Source organism: Chanodichthys erythropterus, chromosome 5 (assembly GCF_024489055.1).
Source record: "Chanodichthys erythropterus isolate Z2021 chromosome 5, ASM2448905v1, whole genome shotgun sequence".
NCBI lineage: Eukaryota > Metazoa > Chordata > Actinopteri > Cypriniformes > Xenocyprididae > Chanodichthys > Chanodichthys erythropterus.
Window position 1 is genome coordinate 23,816,724 of NC_090225.1, and position 24,303 is coordinate 23,841,026.

The 24,303-nt window shown below is 36.9% G+C and overlaps 1 protein-coding gene across 3 annotated transcripts in view; it reads right to left on the reverse strand.

The window, feature by feature from the left end:
* The window catches only part of trim9 (tripartite motif containing 9), a 28,891-nt gene that overhangs the window by 2,831 nt on the left and 1,757 nt on the right, over positions 1-24,303 (reverse strand). Inside the window, exons 2-10 of one of the 3 annotated variants that reach the window (XM_067385415.1) lie at positions 18,372-18,419; positions 17,705-17,800; positions 17,492-17,614; positions 13,908-14,018; positions 11,826-11,979; positions 11,552-11,697; positions 6,504-6,642; positions 3,465-3,768; positions 3,175-3,279 (exon numbers count right to left, since the gene is read on the reverse strand). In XM_067385415.1, the coding sequence (XP_067241516.1) occupies positions 3,175-3,279; positions 3,465-3,768; positions 6,504-6,642; positions 11,552-11,697; positions 11,826-11,979; positions 13,908-14,018; positions 17,492-17,614; positions 17,705-17,800; positions 18,372-18,419 (1,226 nt within the window). The remainder of the gene's footprint in view (positions 1-3,174; positions 3,280-3,464; positions 3,769-6,503; positions 6,643-11,551; positions 11,698-11,825; positions 11,980-13,907; positions 14,019-17,491; positions 17,615-17,704; positions 17,801-18,371; positions 18,420-24,303) is intronic. The other 2 variants (XM_067385416.1, XM_067385417.1) reach the window with 2 other exon arrangements.

Genomic DNA, 24,303 nt, shown 5'->3' on the forward strand with positions numbered 1-24,303 from the left:
ATGTGAATAATATGAATTAACAGCAGGTGGCAGTAATGCATCAGGTTTTGTCATCCACATGTAATCTATTTCAGCCTTTTTTATTAGCCTCATTAATTAATTCAATGAAGCATGCACTTTGTAACCAAGGGCAACAGTGAACATTTGCTGAGATGCCTTGTCAGGCTTTTTTAACAGGTAATTTCTTTCTATCATTTTAAAAAAAAAATAATATTTATGGTTTGGTTCAAAGCTTAAATTTAGATTTTAATATTAGTCAAAAATATTTATTTAAAAAAAATCACAATTTTGTATATTTAATAATATGAAAAAATGTATTTTAGATTTTTAATCTATTTACAAATTTTTTTTTTTATATTTCTGCAGTCAATAAAGCTGCCCAGAATGTGTTCTGCATATTAACTCTGGTGTCAAGAAAAAATACTATTTAATTTTTTTTCTATTGGGATTGTTATATTTTAATCAAAACGTTTTTATATTTTTAGTCAAACTGAACAAACGTCTTGGTTACAAATGTAACCCTGGTTCCCTGAGAAGGGGAATGAGACACTGCATCTAAATAAGACGCTTTGGGGAATGACTCCAGAGTGACTGGTGTCTGAAGAATGTGTTAAAACACGACAATATCATTGGCCAATGACAGTCCGTTAAATCCCTACCGGTGCGACCATGAGTATAAAAGGGTGCCTGTAGTACACTTCATCCATTTCTTTGTCTAAAGGATACTCAAGAGGACAAGCCCGAAGCATGGCAACGAGACGCAGTGTCTTGTTCCCCTCCTCAGGGAACCAGGGTTACATTTGAAACCAAGACGTGGCCATTTCGAATGGGAACTTGCACTGCATCTGAAAAAGACACTATGGGGAACAAATACCCACTACGCTATGCTGAGGGGAAATGTCTAAGCACATGAAAAAGACATAACAAACTTATATGATGAAGTTAAAGACTCTCTAACTCAGGTGCACCAGCGGCGGAACTGTCAGTGACGAAATTCCCTATGGCTATTACCCAAGTCTCATGTCCTGTACAAGAAAAGTCCCCATCTTTTCAACATTCCTCCCTTCCTTGTAGGACCAAGTGATAGAGCCCAGCCCAAGGGCAGGACTCCAGGGTCTGGTATGTCAGCTCTGAATGCTAGACATCAACTTTAAGGGAACCTGGCCCAGGAATACCCTAATTCCCTAGCCTGTCACTACCTCTAGTGGGAGCAAGAGAATCCCTGCTCTACCACTATAATACCCCAGAGGGGCAAAGCTTAACTACCTCGGTAGAAAAGTCCCCACTTCTTGTCTGACTACAGGCAGAATCTCAAGAATCCAGCACTCCAGAATGTGCCTAACAATGAGAAAGGATGCTAAAAGGCAAAAAGCCACTTCTCATTGGGCTCTAGAGATGGGTAGCTCTGGGGGCAGAGGACCCTGTATACGACCCTCTGGAGTGAGGGGGCTACTCTGCACTCAACCCTAAAGACTCACTTATCAAGGGGAGCTCACTGTCTTATAGAGGTATGATTCCAGGAATTAGACAATGCTCATCTCGGGGAGAAGAGGACCCTCCTCAAAGACCCTCAAAGGCCTACTGGTAAACGGGAGTTAGCCATTTTAGTGCTAACTACAACCAGCTGTCCTCATACCAAGATCTCAAGATTCAGCACTTACCAAAGTGTGTGCAATTTTGTGGTTTGTAAGTCTGTGCAAAAATTGCTTTCTGTTGATTACCAAGAGATCAGTCTTGGGCTTGTCTAGTAGATATAAATATGAATTCCAGGAATCACAGCCAGCTCTTCTCAGGGAGTGGAGGACTTAAAGTCCCTCAAGTGGGGGTCCTAATCCATGGTCATCATGAAGACTTAGTTAGGCACTCAAACCACTCAATAGTGGTTTGCACTAATGCAAGTATTGTATGATATACTAAACTGCTGCTAGTTAGTTAAAGTTGTGAAGCTCCTCTGTTAACAAAGGAGCTTTGTAATGAATACTTATGATTCTTTCCGGGTTTTCTCCATAGCTCCATGTCCTGTTCCCACTTCCAGTTCCACTCTTCATTTCTCATTTTACCTATGTATGTGTGACTTGTGTGTATGTATGTGTTTGTTAGTTTAGTTATGTGTTCGTGATCTAGTTAAAAACTTGAGTACAATACATATTTGGATCTGACTCCGTGTGCTAATAAGTTGTCACTTAAATGATCGATCTTGTTACACGCTCTAAGCGCTGAAAATGCTGAGAAAGAATTATTTTTCTGGGGCCATGAAAAATACCCTTCTATTAGAATGAATTAATAATCAATGTGTTCACAGAATGAACTGATTGATTGATTGATTGATTGATTGATTGATTGATTGATTGATTAATTGATTGTAATTTTACTGCAACTACATCAAGTTAATCTCAAAAACTGATTCTAATATTCATAATTAATCATAATAATCATGAGTTATGAATAATTATTCTAATTTCCCCTTTGAGCTAATATCGCTACATCAGCATGGAGATCTAGAAGAAATGGAAGGCTGAAGGGAGCGGGATGGTTATGTTTAGACAGAAATCACTCGTCCAACCTGCCACGAGTGATCTTCCATCTCTCATGCCTCCAAGGGAGATCTAGTCTCTCTGTGGCATGGGCCATAAGCTCCATAAGCTCCTCATATGCATAAGCTCCTCCTCTTCAACCACATCCTGGTCTTTCTGGCTGGCAGCCATTAGAGCGTTATCTGCTGGATTGGAAGATGCAAGTGATAGCACGTCCTGATCCAGCAATTTGCTCAAATCGGAGGCTGAAGAGTGAGAAAGATTCATACCTTTCTCAAGCTCTTCAGCCAGCTCGATCTCATTCTCCACTTCGCCTTGGCGTTTGCGGGTCCTAAGCAGACTCTTGTCCCATTTAACTCGAGAAAAGGGACAAACGTGAACAGAGCTTCTTCATTGAGAAGCTCTCACAGGGCACACATTCAGCTCCCTCAAGGACTGAAAGTAAATGCTCCTCGACCAAGTACATAACGCATAAGTCACGTGTGTCCTCGGGTGTCCGATACCTCTGACACAGAGGCACTTCCTGAAACATTTGGCAGGGGACTCCATTTTGAAAAATCGCCTAAACACATTGCAAACAAACGGCTCCTGAAGACAAAGAAGAGAATGGCATGTACTACAGGCACCCTTTTATACTCACAGTCGCATTGGTAGTGATGTCATGGACTGTCGTCGCCCAATGATATTGTCGAGTTTTAACACGTGCATCAGACACCGGTCACTCTGGAGGCATTCCCCATAGCGTCTTGTTCAGACGCAGTGTGAGTTCCCATTTGAAAGGGAAACAGGTTTAAACCATGATTTTCAATTAGATTAATATAAAAATGCACTTTAAATAAAAGACACGATCATTTTACTTTTTTCAGTGTATATCAATGAAGAAATAAAACATATAAAAACATGCACACATAGACAAACATTCATTCATACCGGTTGGTGTGCGAGTTGTTATGCATGAACCAGGAACGGTTGTTGTCCACATACATGGCCCAGGCTTTATCATCCTTCCCAAGCATCACATCCTTCATAACATCAGCCCGGGCGATCCCAAATGCAGGGTCAGGGTGGTTGTCATAGCGATCGATGGTCATCTCCCAGTAGTGCACACCACGAGAAAACCCTGTGTTCCCCATGACAACACGGTCATCGTAACTGTTACACGTCACCGTGAGGTTGTCGTTGGACAAGATGATGTCAGGGTGGGCCGATGCAGGGTCAAAGGTGAACCAGGCAACTGCAGAAAGAGCACACACACATACAGTCATCAAGGCTCGTTGAGCTTCGACTTAAAGTAAGAATGAAAGTCCAGATGAGTTTAAGAACAGAGACACTGCAAATCAACCCTGCAAACACACACTCTCATTCACACACGAGGACACACTCACACACAAACAAACAAACATATACAAGCAGACAAGAAAGGGTGTATGAGGTTAACATAATCATGATGTTCAGATATTCAGGCATTCATACCTGCTGCCAGAGTTTTACTATCATATGAAGGTAGACTCACTGAAATCAAGAGAAAGGAAGAGATGGGAAAAGAGCGAGAAAAGGTTGGAGAGAAAAAGAAAAGTGGAAAAGGCAGATAAATGCAGAGGAGAGAAAAAAGCAGAGGGGTGGAAGGAGAGAAAAAAAGAAAGTAACAAAATTGGGTACTGAAAGAGAGGAAGGAAAGCAGCAGATCAGGGAAGCTGGACTTATTCAGCGCTCACAAGTAAAGAACAATTATAGAGTGTCAGTAATGTTAACAGGACATTAACAATGATGTTAATTTATTTTAGTATCAGACATACAATGGTGCTCATAAAGACCTCACCACAGCAGACTATCAGTGTGACGTCACTGGCACTTTCCATGAACAGGGTACAAAAAAGAGCCTGAAACTTTTTTTCAATGCTTCTGAAAACCCAACAAGGTCAAACTAAATTTTAAATGAGCTGTTTTATTTTCTATTTATTTTAAATGAAGATTTTGCAACACTGCAACCAAAATTTGGGGCATGCAGTTTAAAACCATGACTTGTGCGGTTTCATTATTTTCTAGCAATAAACATTATAAACTAGAAAAATATAAATCCTGCACACTACTCAAGTTTGCATCATCACAAAAATATTTTAATGAGCAACATTTCGGTCAATCAACCATCCATGCGGGATTTATATTTTCTAGTTTATATTGTTATCTTCATCCAATGCTTGATTTGGCTGTGCGAGGCACTATATATATATATATATATATATATATATATATATATATATATATATATATATAGTGCTCAGCGTAAATGAGTACATCCCCTTTGAAAAGTAACATTTTAAACAATATCACAAGACTACGTTTTATATAACATCTGTTTAACTTATAACATGAAAGTTACTTAGAGAACAAAATGTTCAGTTTTACTCAAATTAGGGTGATGCAAAAATGAGCACACCCCACTGAAGGTCTCTGGAGCAAAGCTATATTTCAGACTACAAATGTCTAATTTAACAAGAATTCAACCACAGGTGAGTCTAATTATTCATTACACAGGTGTCCAGCAGACATAGACTATAAAAGGGTGTTAAAACCCCTTCCCATTTCATGCTGTCAGCAATGGCACCACATGGAAGAGAAATGTCACAAGACCTGAGAGAGAAAATAATTTCTTTACACCAGAAAGGTGAAGGCTACAAGAAGATCAGCAAAGCTTTACAGTCAGAATACTGTAGAAAAAGTGGTACAAAAATTTAAAAACGAACTGCAACCATCTCACAGAGACATCCAGGTCGTTCATAGAAGTTAACACCTCAACTTCTGATGAGAAGGGTTGAAGAAAAAAGTAGAAAGCCAAACTGGGGTCACTATTTCCTGTGACACAATACGATGTACACTGCAGAGTAATGGCATGCATGGGTGCCGTCCACGAAAGAAGCCTCTCCTAAAGCCCAGGCACAAAAAAAAGCCCACCTAGAGTTTGCCAGGGCCCATGCTGACAAAGATGAAGACTACTGGGACTCTGGAGTGATGAGACCAAGATAAATGTTTTTGGAACCGATGGCTTCAAAACTGTATGGTGTTGCAAAGGTGAGGAATACAAAGAAAAATGCATGGTGCCTACAGTGAAACATGGTGGTGTCAGTGTCCTTATGTGGGGCTGCATGAGTGCTGCTGGTGTCGGGGAGCTGCATTTCATTGATTGCATCATAAATTCACAGATGTACTGCTCTATACTGAAAGATAAGATGCTACAATCACTCCGTGCCCTTGGACATTGTGCACTTTTACAACATGACAATGATTCTTCTAAATGCACATCTAGAAGAACAGGGTTAAAGTGAATCAGTGGCTGAACCCAATCAAACACCTATGGGGAATTCTGAAGAGACAAGTTGATCATCACTCTCCATCCAGCATCCAGTCTCTAAAAGAGGTCATACTTGAAGAATGGAAAAAGATAGATGTTGCAAAATGTGGCCAACTTGTTCATTCCATGCCTAAAAGACTTGGTGCTGTCATTAAAAATCACGGAGGCCATACAAAGTACTAGATGTAGTAGTTTTTTTGTGGGGTGTACTCATTTTTGCATCACCCTAATTTGAGTAAAACTAAAAATTTGTAATCTATGATTTATGAAGCTGTCAAAGAAAGTCAAAACCTCTGAAGTGTGACAGGCCAGAATCCCCATTTTAAGGGGTTACAGGCATTTAATAGCTACTTTGCATGCTAAGTTAATTTTATGTTAGAAACCAGTTTATCAAATGTATCTGATGGTCTCACAACAAAAATGCAGGCCTCCAAGTCCTTAAAAAAAGTCTTAAAACACCAATGTATATATCCTATTTGTGGAAACTGCCCACTTTATTGACATTACTAATACAAATCTGTATTATATTGCACTGACATTCTCAAGCTTCCCTGTGCATTAAGAGTGACAGCATTCAATAGTAAGGTGTGTGAGTGTAACAGTGAGATAACATCTCTTACTTTCTGATGTCTGCATGACAAGCGTTTTGCTGTACTGGCCGACTCCACTGGAGTTAAACGCTTTAACACGGGACTTATAAGTGCTGTTGAAGTGTAGACCGTCCACAGTGCAGATCATCTCTGTACCAACGTACACCTCCTGTAGAAAATACACCTCAGTTAGTAAACACATGTGGTTAACACCCTATGTTTGAAATGCCTACCAGGGTACTGCTTACTGTATACTGCACATTATATACTGTATACTGCCTACAATTTTTTAAACAGAATACATGAAACATATCATATTCTGAATTTAAAAAAAAGATGTTAAAAACCCCTTTGATAGTACTTTCAGTTTATTGGTCACACTTTAAATGGAAGGCCAGATTGAGTGAATTGCACTACAGGATATAGTACCCAACACAAAGTAAACTATATCATGTCAAAGGAATTAGGTCTGTTGCTGAAATCGGAATTCTATACTATCATACTACTTTTACGATTTCAGAACTAGCAGTATGCAACTTCAAATTCAGTTCAGCCCAGGTATTCCATGCATACAGAAAATTTACTTTGCATAGTATGCACATTTTCTGTATCCATGGAATCGCTTTCAGTGGAATATACTGTTCAGTTAATTTGCCAATGCTGATGAATATCTTGGGAAAAACACAATGTGATACTGTTGCTAAAAATCTAGCCAAAAATGGAGCAAATATAAGAACACGTGAACCTGGCTTTCTAAAATAAGAGCTTGGCCTGTTTAGAGGATAGTTGAGTGTGCGTGTCTATATGTAGGTAACAATGTGTGTCTGAGGGAGAGTATTTTAATGCTTATGTTTAAGTGTGAATGTGTATGTGGCTAATCTGAGGAGATTTAATTTTCATGATGTACACTACGGTTCAAAATTTTTCATAAGAGACTTCTTTCAAAAACATACAAAAAAAACCCATACAGATCCCAAACATTTGAACGGTAGTGTATGTAACCACAAAATCAGATGAAATCAAATCACAAGTGGCCACTTGTGATCACCTCAGATGAATGTTAATACCAAGTGTAAACAGCCAATGAGTGACAGTGGTTGTGCGCATGTATATGCGTGTGTGATCATGTAAGTGTGTGTTCGTGGGTGAAGTGGCCCTCTAATATATAAATAGACTTCTGCATGCAGTGAGAGGCATGAATCATCTTTAGACTCAGGCATTTTGTGGAAAATATGAGATGAGACACCATTTTTGTGGACTTGACTTGATGATCTAATGGAAATAAGTGTGTCCCTCGTCACTCAAATGAACATCACTCATTCTGACTGCCCACAGCCAATTACAATTACAATATACTTACAATGTTTCTTCAAATGTTTGTTCTTGCTGAGTAAAACCTCTTTCAGTTGGACAGATCATTCAGCCAGCCAAGTAGAAACATCACATTTAACAATCATGCAGTGTTTACTGCATCCACTTTGAGAAAGAAAAATAATACTAGACCAAATAATAATGATAATAATATAGTATGGCCTCTAGGATTTTAATTTGTTTGGAATAGGCATCATTATTGCAATTTTGCTGCTATGAACTTGAAATCTCGGTACTGTTTTATGATATGCTTTTATCAAAAATGAAATAAGTGTGGTGTATTTCCGCACAAGATTACACACAGCTTCAGTCCTATCCTGAAAATTAATGTGTGGAGTTGAAATGCTGATCATTCAATTTAGCTCCAGTTTAAGAAATGCAAGCTTTTTTAGCCCCACACATTTTTGCATTCTGCACGGAAGTGTTTTTGGCAGGGGTGGTTCTAGGACATTTTAGGTGAGCTTTAGCCCCTTCTCTCTGTCGTCTCAGGCCCCCTAAAACTATAATTGCATATCTGAATGATCGGGCTAGTGCTACTTCCTCCAGAAAGTTTATCATTTTCACGTGTTTGTAAGTCTTGTCAGTTTAAACATTTAAGTGATTTTAAGCCATATTCAATCACAAGACGTTGTGAAAGAAAACTCTCGCTCTGTGAGTGTGCTTCAGGTGTGTGCGCGGCGCACACGGAAACTATCTGACTATCACGGCACGTGGGTTCTCAAGTACCGAGTTATCTTTCACATCTTCTTGAGCAAATACACACAAAATTATGCCAAAATGCCCGTTTTGACAAGTATTCACATAAACACAGTCTTAAAGGTGCCCTAGAACTTTTTTTTAAAAGATGTAATATTAGTCTAAGGTGTCCCCTGAATGTGTCTGTGAAGTTTCAGCTCAAAATACCCCACAGATTTTTTTTAATTCATTTTTTTTAACTACCTATTTTGGGGCATCATTATAAATGAGCCGATTCAGGGCTACTGGCCCTTTAATTCTCCTGCTCCACGCCCACGGAGCTCGCGCTTGCCTTGAACAGTGCATAAACAAAGTTTACACAGCTAATATAACCCTCAAATAGATCTTTACAAAGTGTTCGTCATGCAGCATGTCTAATCGTGTATGTATGGTAATTATTTGGATATTTACATTTGATTCTGAATCTGATTCTGAGTTTGAGGCTATGCTCCGTGGCTAACGGCTAATGCTACACTGTTGGAGAGATTTATAAAGAATGAAGTTGTGTTTATGCATTATACAGATTGCAAGTGTTTAAAAATGAAAATAGCGACGGCTCTTGTCTCCGTGAATACAGTAAGAAACAATGGTAACTTTAACCACATTTAACAGTACATTAGCAACATGCTAACGAGACATTTAGAAAGACAATTTACAAATATCACTAAAAATATCATGATATTATGGATCATGTCAGTTATTATTGCTCCATCTGCCATTTTTCGCTATTGTTCTTGCTTGCTTACCTAGTCTGATGATTCAGCTGTGCACAGATCCAGACATTAATACTGGCTTGTCTAATGCCTTTCATAATGTTGGGAACATGGGCTGGCATATGCAAATATTGGGGGTGTACATATTAATGATCATGACTGTTACGTAACAGTCGGTGTTATGTTGAGATTCGCCTGTTCTTTGGAGGTCTTTTAAACAAATGAGATTTATATAAGAAGGAGGAAACAATGGAGTTTGAGACTCACTGTATGTCATTTCCATGTACTGAACTCTTGTTATTTGACTATGCCAAGATAAATTCAATTTTTAATTTTAGGGCACTTTAAAGCAACACCATGGAACATTTGCTCACGGTTCCCCCATGTGGTTGATAAGCGCAATTATCTGTTACCAGTGTCGTAAATACTGTCGCTGTATAAGCTTCCCCGTGGGCAGTGCAATACATGTTATCTGTTGACTAAACTGACGGAACAGGCGAATGCAGAAACCGCGTTTGGAAACCAAGTCCACCGACCAGGTGAAGTAGCCCGTGTTACACTATGTTCTACAAACATTCTTACATAAGTTTTATTCATTGTTACTCCAGAATTGAAAAGTACAATGACAAAAAGAATGGTAGAATCCTAGCCTAGTTTTTTTGCTCAAATAGTTTGTATGTAGCATTGTTTGCAAAGGGTGTAATTTGTATAATACAATAAAATGTTGTCCGCATGGTTTTGAGACTTGCATATTAGCTCGTCAAAGTTTGAACTAAATTGTCATATACAATATGCTAGTGCAAGTATATAACAATTAGTTCAAACTTTGACCTGTGGAGGGCAGTAATAAACTTAGCAGTGTCTACACTGCTGGAATTCTAATAAAGAAGAAGAAGAAGAGAGCTAGTTCAAGATGAGCAATTATGGTTAAAACGTATATAATTTTTAAATTTTTTTTAGTAAATAAGCAATGGTTTCTCTAGATAAGACCCTTATTCCTTGTCTGGGATCGTGTAGAACGCTTTGAAGCTGCACTGAAACTGCAATTTGGACCTTCAACCTGTTGGTAGCAGTTGAAATCTACTATATGGAGAAAAATCCTAGAATGTTTTCATCAAAAAACTTAATTTCTTTTTGACTGAAGAGAGAAGGACATGGACATTTTGGATGACATGGGGTAGAGTAAATTATCAGGAAAATTTAATGTGAAAGTGAACTAATCCTTTAAGAGTTGTTCTACCCCTGAAATAATTTTAGAGACTTTATTTTAAGATTGAAAAACGACAGTGTTGCTTTAAACTGACACCATTTAGGCGATAGTCTCTTGCTACAAAAGCCCCCTTGAAGATCAAATCCTACTCAGGATCAAACTCCCCAAATCAAACTCAGGAGGTATGATTTTTGAGCCAATTTTTAATGTTTTTTTCTTCTGTTTCTTTTGATAATTGTTCTAGGTAGAACAGTGTTTGTTTAAATGGCTTGGCAGAAGTCACACATTCACACGTGTAAATTTGCAACTGTGTTGCACCTTCTGTAGATAATTTGTTTTAAAGTCTGAATTAAACAGAAGTTGCAATATTATTTTCTTCCCTATTGTGACGTACATATCTAAGTGAAAAGACTTTTCAAAAAAGAAAAAATGTAGGGCAGGACATGATTGGATGGTTGTGGTTTGCTATTGCTGTGATCTCATGTGATTGACAGGTTGTCCAGAAACGCATCATCAAAGAAGAGAAGAGATGTTGCTGTAAGTGTAGGTGGAAGTTATTTTGATTAAAGATTATGAGGGCACATGAACTTAAAAAAATAATGATGCACAGTTGCACACAGATAAATCATTTATAATACATACCGCAATATTCCATAAAAAAAAGAATAGTCAGTTTTGATTTCATGGTGACTAAGCTAAATTTGTTTCATCTACTCATCAACATATGAATTTTTCATTATCCAAATGTAAAAGATTTTTCCCTTAAGGAAAATGCATGCTGATCACTTAAGTGTTAAGTGTAACTGCAGAGTAACACTTGAATATCACATACTACAATAAACCAATTATCTACTAAGCTGTTAAAAAGTTTTTTTTTAATCTTTAGTCATGTCTTATCTTTTCCATGGAACAAAATGAGGTCAGGACAGCACTGGTGCCACTTTAAAAAAAATGAGCAACGCAGAGTGAAACTTGCACAGAACTCTACTGTATTTTGTTGAAATCTATATATTTCTGAGAATATCTCACTGCATGTACGTGACACTCACTCTGAACTGGCCTCCATTCCCATCATCCAGTTCTAAAATGTAGCCGTCCACAGCGATGGTGGAGAGAGGCGGCTGCTTCCATGACAGAGTTGCACTGTTGGTTTGAGTACAGCACTCCTCTAACTGAAGAATAGGAGCAGCTGGAACTACACACACATAAAGCCACAAACAAAGACAGACAGGGTTATTTTGGGTCCAGTGTTCGGTCTTACTGTGTCATTAAGGAAAGCCATGCAAAAATGAAACACACCCAATCAGGCACACACAGACTCACCCTTCATCTGAACGAAGTCTAACTGGTGTATGGTCTGCAGCAGGGGTCCGCTGTCCAGCGTCAGGTCAAAGTCACTGCTCATGCGAGGGGTGAGAGAGCCCTTCCCCCACTGATTCTCTGTCATATGGACCCGTCTTATCAGAGCATCTGAGATCTACACACACACACACACACACAGACTGTGATTCAGAATATATTACATGGTATTAAGTCAAATTAATGAAGTGTTGCCATTATGTAAATGTATGACCTTCTGTTAATTTAATAAGAGTCCTCAGAGCAAGTAACATTTTGTTATCAGAAAAGTTTTGGAAGGCAGAGTGTCATTGAGCAAGTATGCTTAAGTGTTTTACACACTTTTTGATGAATGCATTTCCATGAACTTCCAATACCCTTGGCTTTACACTCATTTTCAAGAATAAGTATTTTTAAATAATGGATTATAATAATTTCTGAGCAAATTTCCATTTGGACATCATGTACCAGTCTTTTTAAATTGATAGATGATTATACTTAATAGTGTACAAAAGTCTACAATAAGATTGTTAACAGAAACTGATGACGTCACACTGGCTTGCAAGAAGTTTTGCATAAAAGAGTTAAGAGTAATATATACTATAGACACACTGATGCTAAAGTTATAGCAAATACCAATAAGACAATTATTTTCATGTTATGGTCCATAACTGGTGAATGGCTGATATTAAAATGTATTATTTTAAATTAAAATGAAGAACTAAAATCAAAATGCTTAAAAAAAAATATATATATATTAAAGGTGCAATGTGTAAAATTTAGGAGGATCTATTGACAGAAATACAACATAATATACATAGCTATGTTTTCAGAGGAGTATAAAGACCTTACATAATGAACCGTTATGTTTTTATTATCTTAGAATGAGCCATTTCTGTCTACATACACTGTTGCCATTTTGCACCGGCATGTTTCTACAGCAGCCCTAAATGGACAAACTGCTCTACAGCGCGTGTTTAGTCATTATGCTGTTCTTCTAAATCGTTTGTGTTTTTAAAGGCAGCTTGCATCGTTACTATATTGAATATGCACAAAGTAATAGTAGTAGTAGTAGTAGTAGTAGAAGTTAGTAGTCGTCTGTTTTATTAGAAGCAGAGACCGTTCTTTGTTAGAAGTAAGAAGAAACCTCATTGCTTCACTGGCTAATGTACTCTCAGCTGTCTCAGACGATGACATCTTTGTGTCGGCTAGACGGCCACCGTAGCTTCTCCAAAAGGGAGGGGTGAGCTCCATTGGTTGCAGTTCGCAATCTCACCACTAGATGCCACTAAAATTTACACACTGCATCTTTAAAATACTATTTTGTACAAACTAAAAAGAAATACTAAAAGCTAAAATCAAAGTGCTTTTAAAATGATGCATGTGAATTTAGGCGTCAAAATTATACAGTATGAAATAATGTACAGCATAAAAAAAATCGATATTCATTTTAGAAATTGCTAATGATAACAGTATTATTAATAAATGATTAGTGTTTTTAAAGATTAACTGTAGTGAGTGTTATATGATGGTAAATGTAATCTAAATAAAAATATAATAAAAACTGAGAAAATGAGATATCTTTTATATATCACAAATATCTGATATATATGGATGCTTATTACCACCACAGAATATTAAAAAAAAAGTTAACAAGTTTATATCTCACAATTCACACATTATATTGCGAGTTCATATTTCACAATTACAAGACAAAAAGACAGAATTGCGAATCCTAAACTCGGAATTGCAAGAAATAAAGTTAGAATTAAATAGAATTAGGCCAATTAAATATTTTAGAGAACAGCAACAGTTGAGAAAACATTAACTGCAGTGCGCTCTGATGAAGGACTTAACTGACCAATGAGAATTTAAGAGAAACGGCCCAGTTTTGCAAATCCAATTCATGTCAAACTGATTTGAATCTTTCAACACCCTTAAAATGGATCTTATACATTCCCATCAATTAAGAGTTTCATCAGATCTTTCTAGTGCATAAGCGCCCTAACTTTCCAGCCTATGTAAGCAGATGAGGTTCATTAGTATGATATTAAAAGGGTCAGTGACCTGCAGGAAGCCGCTGGGGTCGTTCTCTTTGATAACCTCCAGACAGTACTCCATTAGTCCTGTGGTCTGCCTCAACTTCACCGTGCAGTGAGATATCTGATCACGAACCACCTGAGACAAAAAGAAAAAGAAAGAGAAAGAGAATGAATCTATGATATGTCCTGTGGCTGGGTTGCTAGGCAACAGCAGGACCAATTGTCATCATCCTCTCGAGCAGGCAACACATCACTGACCTTTTACAAAAAAACACAATATTAAAGTGCATTTGCACTTCATATTTTGTATGAATGTGTGTCTGAGTGTGTCCTTCCTTCTACTTAAACCTACAGGCTACATCCCCTTTACATGATGTACACGTACACACTGATGCACACACACGTCCCCCAAAGCCAATCTTACAATGAATCACACATAAAACACTTCATTTATGAGGCAAAAGAGACACTTAAATCCAACCATAACCAGACAGAACTGAAGAAATGCAGTCTCATCTTGCAAAGCCACTGGACAAAACTAGAACCCCAACATCTTTGTAACCATGGGAACAAGCCTGAGGCACCATGGAGACAAGAGGAGAGAATAGGACTACATAAGATGTAAAAGCAAAAGCACATACTACTAATAGTAGGGGAGACCGGGGCCATTTTATTATTACATTTTTACATTTGCCTTTATAGCTCACAGACTACTACAAATCTATGTACCATCTTTCAAAGCAAGAAACATTTATATACACCAAATGTAACAGTATCATTAATTGTTAATTTCTGTATTTAGATAATACATAGATAATATCAATTTAAACACAAGAAGTCCTCACATAATATGATTAATTATACATAAAATTTGGTTTGCAGTTTCACTCAAATTTTTTCAGACAGAAAGAGAAGTCTACTGAGCATGAGTTAGTGTCATCTCTCCAGCTTGAAGAAATAGAGATTATTTAAAATTTATTTTTAATTATATGTATAACAAAAACAGAAAGAAAGAAAAGTTGAGCAATAAAAACACTTCAAATATGCAAATCAACTCGACACGTTCTTTATCAACTATCTACTGGCAGAGCCAACAAGAGCCAATCAGGATCATGTTAGTGCATCATAAGTTATTATATATTGTTCCTAGAATTCATTAGACTGTATTAAAGCACACTGATTTGCCATTTAGTTGCTTGCCATTTCATAGCTGCATTTCAACCAAAGAGAACCACAGCACACTAACTATAGGCGCAGTCTCAGTGGAGCAGCCTGGGATTCAGAGCCTTAGTCAAGGACACAATGACTTGAGTTTAAATCTAAAATCTTTCAGTTAATAGCCCAGATTTGTAACCATTAAGCTGCATCCCCCCTATGAAAGCAACCCTTTTCATATGGCATTGAAGCTTGGGCTAGAAACAGGCTGATTTGACATACCAACAATGGCTGCTGATTAGCCCTGCTGCCTGAAGCATGAATCCATTCTGAATCCAACTTTAGCAGAAAAGAGATTCAATGAATGTTTAATGGGAAAATAGAAAATACCCACAGAGCCCAGTCATCTGTTGACCTAATACAGAAATGTGATTTCCATGAAATCAAAATGGAAAATTTTTATTTTTTTATGGAATATTGCAGTATTTATTAGAAACGATTTATCCGTGCACATCATATTTTTTTAAATGGATGTGCCCTAGTAATCTCTAAAGGCACAGTATGTAAGAGGTAGGATATTTAAAACAATAACAAAGGCGTAGCTTGATGACTCGTGAATGAGCATGGAATCATGGGAGCCGATGGAAAGCAATTAGACAGGATGCAGGCAGAAATCATGTTCAAGTCGTTTTGTTTTTGCGCACATAAAGTATTCTCGTCACTTCATAAACTTAAGGTTGAACCACTGCAGTCACATCGACTGTTATAACAATGTCTTTAGTACCTTTCTGGGCCTTGAAAGTGTTGATTATATTGCTGTCTATGGAGGAGTCATATACCCCTCAGATTTCATCAAAAATATCTCCATTTGTGTTCCGAAGATGAATGAAGGTCTTACAAGTGTGGAATGATGTGAGGGTGAGTAATTGACCTTTCGCGTGAGTTTGATTGACAAGCAATCTAACCAATCAGAACGCCGCATCCGCCATTTTGTCCGTCAAAGCAGCCAGTAGTTAAAAGATTAACCTCGGTGGAGTAAAACTTGAAAAAGTGTATATTGACGTCTTTCCGTGTTTGAAACAACATTGATTCTCATGTTCATGGACTAATAGGAAGAGATGATCGTTTTTTACGAGCGGTTGAGCTGAGGATCTACAGCAATCTGTCACGACCATGGTCACGACACATTAAAGAGCAACAAAACGGTTTTTATTGTTTGAATTTCTTTAATAACTACACGGTTTGAAAGCTGGGGCTTTGTTTAATATCATAAGTAACCTACTCTGTCTTGTCTGTCGATGTGTGTTCAGTGTCCTCTTTGTTCCGCGATGTATTTTTCACTGCGTGTGGAGTGACAGCGCCACGGCTTGTCGGACAAAGCAACAGTAACTAAGGGGGGCGGGGCTCGGCGAAAAGCTAATTAATGACAGAATTTTCATTTTTGGGTGAACTAACCCTAAAGTTACATTTATCATTTGCCTCCTCCTTCCCTGAACTTGAACTTTGTTAGAGTTATGTTTGATCACTTAAATTCATTTTCATTCAGCCGCAAGTGCCGCAATTAATAGTTTTCTGTCGTTAAAGGTACCCAGACAGTTGCTCACCTGTCTAATAAAACACATAATATATTAAAGCGTCTTTGGTGTTACCATGGTTTCTACGGAAGTAGGACCGGAAAACGAGGGTAACATGGATATGATGCATGATTGACAGGCGACGCAATGACACAAAACCATTACACTGGTTAAAATAGCTGATTTCTCTGGGTTTAAACATTGTTGGAAACATTTGGGATAATGTAATTACACAAGCCAACAAAATATATTACATTGTTCTAGTGGTTTTTGGATATTTTATCCAAAAATATTACATATTGTGCCTTAAATTAACAACAACAACAAAAAAAAAAGCCCCACCCTTCTCTACTCTGATGATGTTTCGCGACAACCTGTCACTCACACCATAATGATCTAACGATTCAATCAATTCCCGATGGACAAAATCAAGCCCTACATTCTTGCAGAAACTATATGTCACAATAGGGAAGAAAATAATATTGCAACTTCTTTTTCATGCTAAAACATTTAAATAAACACTTTAAGTTATCAATGTGTTTTTCTTTGGTTCAATTCATAGAAAGCTACTGAAAATGAAATAAAAAGAAATGAATCCCCTTTGTTAAACTAATTTATTCATCAGTTCTATTAGCACATACTAAAAATCCTCAAGGTGGCAGTCACTAAACCTCCAATTAAGAAATCAAATCGTGACTTGTGTGATTTGGGTTTTTTCCAACCTTCCCTTTGCCTCAAAAATACAACAGAATGCTGTCATTCTACTTTTGTGGTTGAATTGCATTGCATAAATAAGCTCCTCAAATGAGTAATGACACCCAATAACTGAGATCTCTTCAAGAATCTCTTCAAGAACTGATTGGTGTGTGGTTGTGCTTACTGAGAGTTTGTGTTCATGTTCTTTGGTTACTCTGCTGAGAAGCTGAGCTTTCCTGCGGTTGAGAGCTTCAATCAGAGCATCACATTGGGCAACCAAACATGCCTCGAATTCGACTCCATTCTCCTAGAGCACAAGGAGAGGACAGAATCAGATCATATTACAAGTGCATGGCAAGTGTGTGTATAAGTGTATAAGTGTGTGTCTTTGTTGTACCTGTATGTGTTGTACCATATTTCTGAGCTGCACCAGGAACTCTTTGGCCTCTGTGGCACGATCAGACAGAACATTCAGAGCTTGAGAGAGCTGTCCCTGGAAAGATAAAGACAGAAAGAGACAGAGGTGTGAGATGATATAGGAAATATAGATAAAGAGCAAGTGCAACATTACCTAGCTAACATTACTAAAGCTTACAAAGGATAAAAATCTAACAGCCTTGTCATTGGAAAAGAAACAATTTTAGTTTAGTAAATTGTGAGTGAATAATCATACAAAACAGGTGAATTTGAATTAGAAATGGTGCTTTGTTAGATTTCAAACCAAAAAGAGATTCAATATTTCATTGAAATATTTAAATCAAATTTTGCTATGTTTACTATAATACTTTCTTCAGTACTCTTAACACTTTATTTAACAGTTTAATGTTCAGTTCAAACTGCTGCAACAGAGAATCAGGGATCTACACAAAATGTGTTTGAGAAAAAAGTTGAGTTGAGAGAGAAAGTGACAATTTGTGAGAGGTTAGTCATTAAATCTGTCATTAAAAGAGTGGGTGAGAGAATAGGAAGAGGAGTGCATGTGCGTATGTGTGTGTGTGTGCGTCAGGCACAGTCAAAGGATGTTGCTTTAGAGTGGGAAAATATCCCATTATAAATGTTCTCACATTGCTATGACAACCATCCGCCGAGAGACCTCCACTTTCATTTGTGGTCTGTTCTCAAACAAGGAACAAAAATGAGAGAACAAGGAATGAATCACAGTGCTCCAAATTTTACTCTATGGCCTATATACTACATTAGAACCATATACGCTACAGCATTACACTCAAGAGGATTACATACTACTGTAGAGCATATGACAGCCTTACACATTAAAGCCAAACATGTTACAGCTTTACACACAAAACCACTACATACTAGCACCTTACATACTAAAGTCCTACAATGAGAACCCAGCAGGGGCAATGTTACAGAATCATCCTATCTTAAATCTTTGTCCTAAATGAGAGCTGAAATCACCATGGTGACTAAACAGATAAGACAGGATTGTAGTTAGGATGGTTCTGTAATAAACGCCCAGTTGCTACAAACCCATTAGTTAAATAATTAAGGCAAGACATTATGGGTGAAACCATATTTTTTTCTTGCACTGGTCACTTTTAAGACTTTAGGCTATTTTGCTTCCATAACATCTCTTCTTTTAGATTAGTGGAAAGAAAACATTCAAAATACACATTTTATTTATTTTATTTTATTTTATTTTATAGAGTTTTTCCTCCTGCACTGAGCCAGAAAATTTCCCACTTTCCGGTTTTGTTCATATCATTCATTCATATATATATTTATATATATATATATATATATATATATATATATATATATATATATATATATATATATATATATATATATATAGATAGATAGATAGATAGATAGATAGATAGATAGATAGATAGATAGATAGATAGATAGATAGATAGATAGATAGATAGATAGATAGATAGATAGATAGATAGTGAAAATGCTTCTTTTTTTCTGACTGTTGACAATATTTTCTGATTTACAGAGTAAGAGATATCCAAAACCTGGCTTTATCAGATTTCAATTCTGGAAATGTATGCAAATGACTGTATATTTAAATTTGATCTTTTGCATATTTCAGAAAATTTGTGATAAAAAACTAACAAACAATTGTCTTAATGTACTACGATTAATCAACTGGGGAATATGGTCATATCTATTTATTAAAATTAATTTTCACATTCATCTGTGGTGTCTTACCTTAAAGTTAGCAACAGTTGTGAATGTATTATTATTATTATGAGTTTTTAGTGACATATCGCAGTGTTACACACTAGAATACTACATACTAAAGCTAAACATATCACTGAATTACACACGACTACACACTACTAGTTTGTCCATGCAATGGAAGACAGGGTCGGAATGAAGGGGACAACAGGAATATTTGAGAAACAATCATTTTTTCTGTATTTCCACTTGGTTTTGCTAGAGAGATTTAAAGGTGCTCTATGTAAGAATGACAACTAGGGGTTGAAATGGGTACTGCAGTCCAAATTCAAAATATTGTTTGCCCCGCGCCCTCCTCCTCAGACTCGACGCTCTTGCGGGTTGAAGACATGCAACAGGAGCGAGCTCAATTGACATTGGAAGGCGAAGAGACTTAAACACAGTAAGATAATTAGTTGATTTATTGATGCTCCCATTTGTAAAGATTTTTAGATGGATGCTGATGCTTTATAGGTCTGCGATCTCTGACCCAGTTTGTTCGCTGACTTCCATGGCTGCAATTCGCAGCATGCGTTTTCCGCCAATGGCAACCCGGGGTGGCGAAATACTATTGGGTAAATTGTTAAGGTGCGGTCTTACACAGACCAAAACAAAAACAAAAAACAAATTTCAAAGTAAAATAACTGGCTGTAGTAATGGTTTTCAGAGAAAAGAGTATGTGAACTCAGCATGTTTAATAAATATCTGGAAACATTTTATGGTATTTTTATGCTTTAGTACAGTCAAAAACTTACATAGAGAACCTTTAAATAGAAGAAAAGAAAAGACGGAAACCATCCATCTTTGCTCTGGAAGAGATAGAAATCATCATTCTATTGAAAATATGTTTTATCAAACATCCATTTCTTTCAGAAGAGCATTTGAATTTTACTAAAAAGCTTTAGTAATGTATTTTTTTATAGTAAGGATAGACCAGTTCCAAAATCTAAAAGCCTTATTTAATTGGAAAATGTTTTGCTCACAATTAAAATTTTTACAAATAAAATATATGATGTTCATTTCGACATCTGTCCTGCAGCTCTCTAGATATCAGCCATATCTGTGGACTACTATTTTACCAATTAAAATTGAAATATTTTGCACTGTTGCAAAAAGCAGGAATATATTCCCTTCAAGTAAAAATCTTTTATAGCATCAACACACATGCCCCATTTCCTGTTTGCTGTGTAAGAGTCTGTGTATGTGACACAGAGATAGATAGAGAAAAAGAAGCATATGGGGCCCTGAGGCTAAAGCAAAACTACAATCTGTTTAGTGAATGACGAGCAAGTGTCTGCAGTGCGGAAAGAGGCCATTTTCCTCTGATATGAGGCCAGCTCACCAGTGTTTAGTGAAAAAGCTACAGATGGGACCATAGTAGAGGACACTGATCCAAGATCTGCTCTGCGTGTGTGTGTGTGTGTGTCTCAGGTGCTAAAAGGGGGAAGCCGTATTTGGGTCTGCCATAACGCTGCTGCTGTCCCAGTTCAAACTGATATTATGCAGCCACAACATCACACATGGAGCTCTGAACAGAGAGTAATGTAACCAAACACACAATAATGTAGCTCAATCCAGATGGAGTAATGCAGTGCTTGAACTGAAAGGGCGGTCATGCAATACGAATTGTTTCCTAGTGCCGCGGTTAACTTTTTCTGCTCTGCCCATGAAAATGTCTCCTTATCTACTTCAAAGGTGAAACAGGGTGAATATTAGTACCATACAACAGTAAAATTGCAAAATAAAATGCAATCACATGCCTTACAATGCATTTTCAAATGTACTATTATTTTATTTTATTTCTAATTGATAGAGCAAAAATGTATAGTAATTTCTCAGTCAATTAGATATACATAACCGTTCAGTAAGATTTGTTAATGTTTTTGAAAAAAGTCTCTTAAAGTTACCAAGGATGCATTTATTTAAAGGTGCTAAAGAGGATGTTTTGTTTTATACATTTTTGCAATATTACTTGTCTTTACTAACTGATAAAAGACTATTTATTAGGTGCACTGAAAGGAATAATATTAATATACATCATCCGTGCACGAGGTAGGGCCTTAAAAACATCAGCCAATCGTTTACGCGATCATCGCGTAAACGATTGGCCCTCTGGCTTGTCAATCACTGCCATGACGTTCTTTGTGAGAGACGTACGCGGCTGTGCACTCCAGTAACTTTCCACACTCCACAGGCGCCGCATGCAATGTTTTTGTCAGGAGGCAGGAGTAACAACTGCAGATTATGAGTTACCTGCGGTGAGTCCGACATAATGAATCCACTAACACAACACAGTGAATGCCGGTGGTAAACACTCGTGCTCCAATACTTGTGCACGATTTTTGGGAGGCGTTCCCTCGAAATGAGCAGTGAAGGAGGGGGCTGTTCTTACGCATGCGCTCATTTCAAAAACTCAATAACAGTCTTTGGTTTCGAAGTCGACAAAAAGATCCTCTGTAGCACCTTTAATCAAAAATACAGTAAAACTGTAATGTTGTGAAATATTATAACAATTCAAAATAACATTTCTATTTGAATATATTTTAAAAATGTATTTATTCCTGTGATGGTAAAGTTGAATTTTCAGGATCATTATTTCAGTTTTCAGTGTCACATGATCCTTCAGAAATCATTCTAATATGGTGATTTGCTGCTCAATAAACATTTCTTATTATTATCAATATTTAAAATGGTTGTGCTGCTTAATATTTTTGTGGAAACTATAAAACAAAAATATTAAGCAGCAGAACTGTTTTAAACTGATAATTTCAGGATTTGTTAAAAGTTCAAAAGAACAGCATTTTTTTTTAATTGAAATCTTTTGTAATATTATATCTTTACAGTCACTTTTGATCGATTTAATACTTCTTTGCTGAATAAAAGTATTAATTCCTTTCAAAATAAATCTTACTTCCCCCAAACATTTGAACGGTAATGTATATACTGACCTATATTGGATATTTTGGATTTTTATTTTAATAACCTTGTTAAAGAGGTCATGACATGAGAAATCAAATTTGCCTTGATCTTTGTATATAAGAGGTCTTTGTACCTTTAAAACATCCTTTAAGTTTCAGAGCTTAAAACATCCTCCTCATTATAAACAAAGCATTTATATAATCAAGCACTTCCATTTGTCCTGTTGTCAGCAGAATCATGTGATTGGAGTATATCAAAAAGTAAACTTGCATATGTATACTGTATCCAGTGTAGACAGCATCAGTGATTATAATGGGTTCTAATTGCTTTTGACGCGACATGACGAAAAAACAGCTTGTTTGGATATTGTGGGATCTGAGATGTCACACGGGTGAAAAACTGTTCGCCAACCTTACGATTAAATTTCATATTTGAAATCACCAATGAAATCTAACAACAACCGGCTCATAAATTTAGTTTCTAAACGCTCAAATCATGACAAAAAACTGTATTTTTCAGGCTGGATCAAGCTAATGCGCATGCAGACCTAAATGCGTGTCTCTTCAGAGGCGCGCGTCTGACTGTTTCTATAGAAACTGGTGATTCTAACGGATGGATTCTAAGTGACGCGATGACTTTACCAGTCGGCGATTGGCTCTTATTTAGAAGGCGGGAATTATTCCGCCATATTGCGCGTTACACTTTCTCCCATTCAAAACAATACGAGTGACACGTCTTGTGTTATTCTATAGTCTTTGACGCCACCTATGGTGCAATGATGTAAAACTATTCGTCGATGCCTTGCTCTGGAGGCAGTCATATGCAAATGAATTCACCCGTGTGACATCACAAATCCCACAATATCCAAACGAGCTGTTTTTTCATCATGTCGCTTCAAAAGTAATTAGAACCCATTATAATCACTGATGCTGTCTACACTGGATACAGTATACATATGCAAGTTTACTTTCTGACATACTCCACTCACACGACTCTGCCGACAACAGGACAAATGGAAGAGTAAATAGAAGCATAAAGGAAAGTTCACTTTGATACATTCTGTTGAAACAGCTCATTTGTTCATTTCTGTAGAAACAGAAGAATACCAGCTTCAGCAAATGGTTTATTTTTAATGGTGTCCCGGATGGCGTCAGAGGATTATATGTTTGTTCAGAGAATTTGACAGCAGATTGTTTTGTAAACGAGGCAAAATTGAAAGTTCACAAAGAAACTTTTGTTAACAGATGAAGCAGTCAACTATTTTGGATCTTATAGCAGCTGCATCACAAACGGTATAATCAAACAATTTCATAATGCTTTGTCTGCAAATGACACTTTTATATGTATAAGGTTTTTAAAACACTTACTCACATGCAATAGTGAGTGGTCGTTGATGCTGTTTCCTATGCAACGACATTAGCCAATCATAACAGTGGCCGTTTACTGACAAACCTTAAAGGAGCCGCCCCTTAAAAACAGATCATTTCATACAGAGGGTCAGAATTAAGGTTGAAAATAATTGTTCTTCCACATATATAGTTGTTTTTTTGTGCAAAAAACTTAATTAACATAAGTGAACTTCAAGGAACACATTAAAATAAAAAAATCCATGTCATGATCTCTTTAAATGTAATCTTTAGCAAATCTAAGAATATTCATTTACTGCAATTATAATGTTGTGGTGCCTAAATTCATTTGAAGCATTTTAATGACTGATTTTAGTTTAGTGTATTCAACAGAATTTTAATATCACCAATTTATTGATTATCAGCCATAACATGACAATAATTATCAGTTTATCATATCACCCAGAATTATAATATCGTTGTATCACCAATATTATATTGTTGGTTGTCTCACACCAGCAATAATATTTCTAAAAGAACA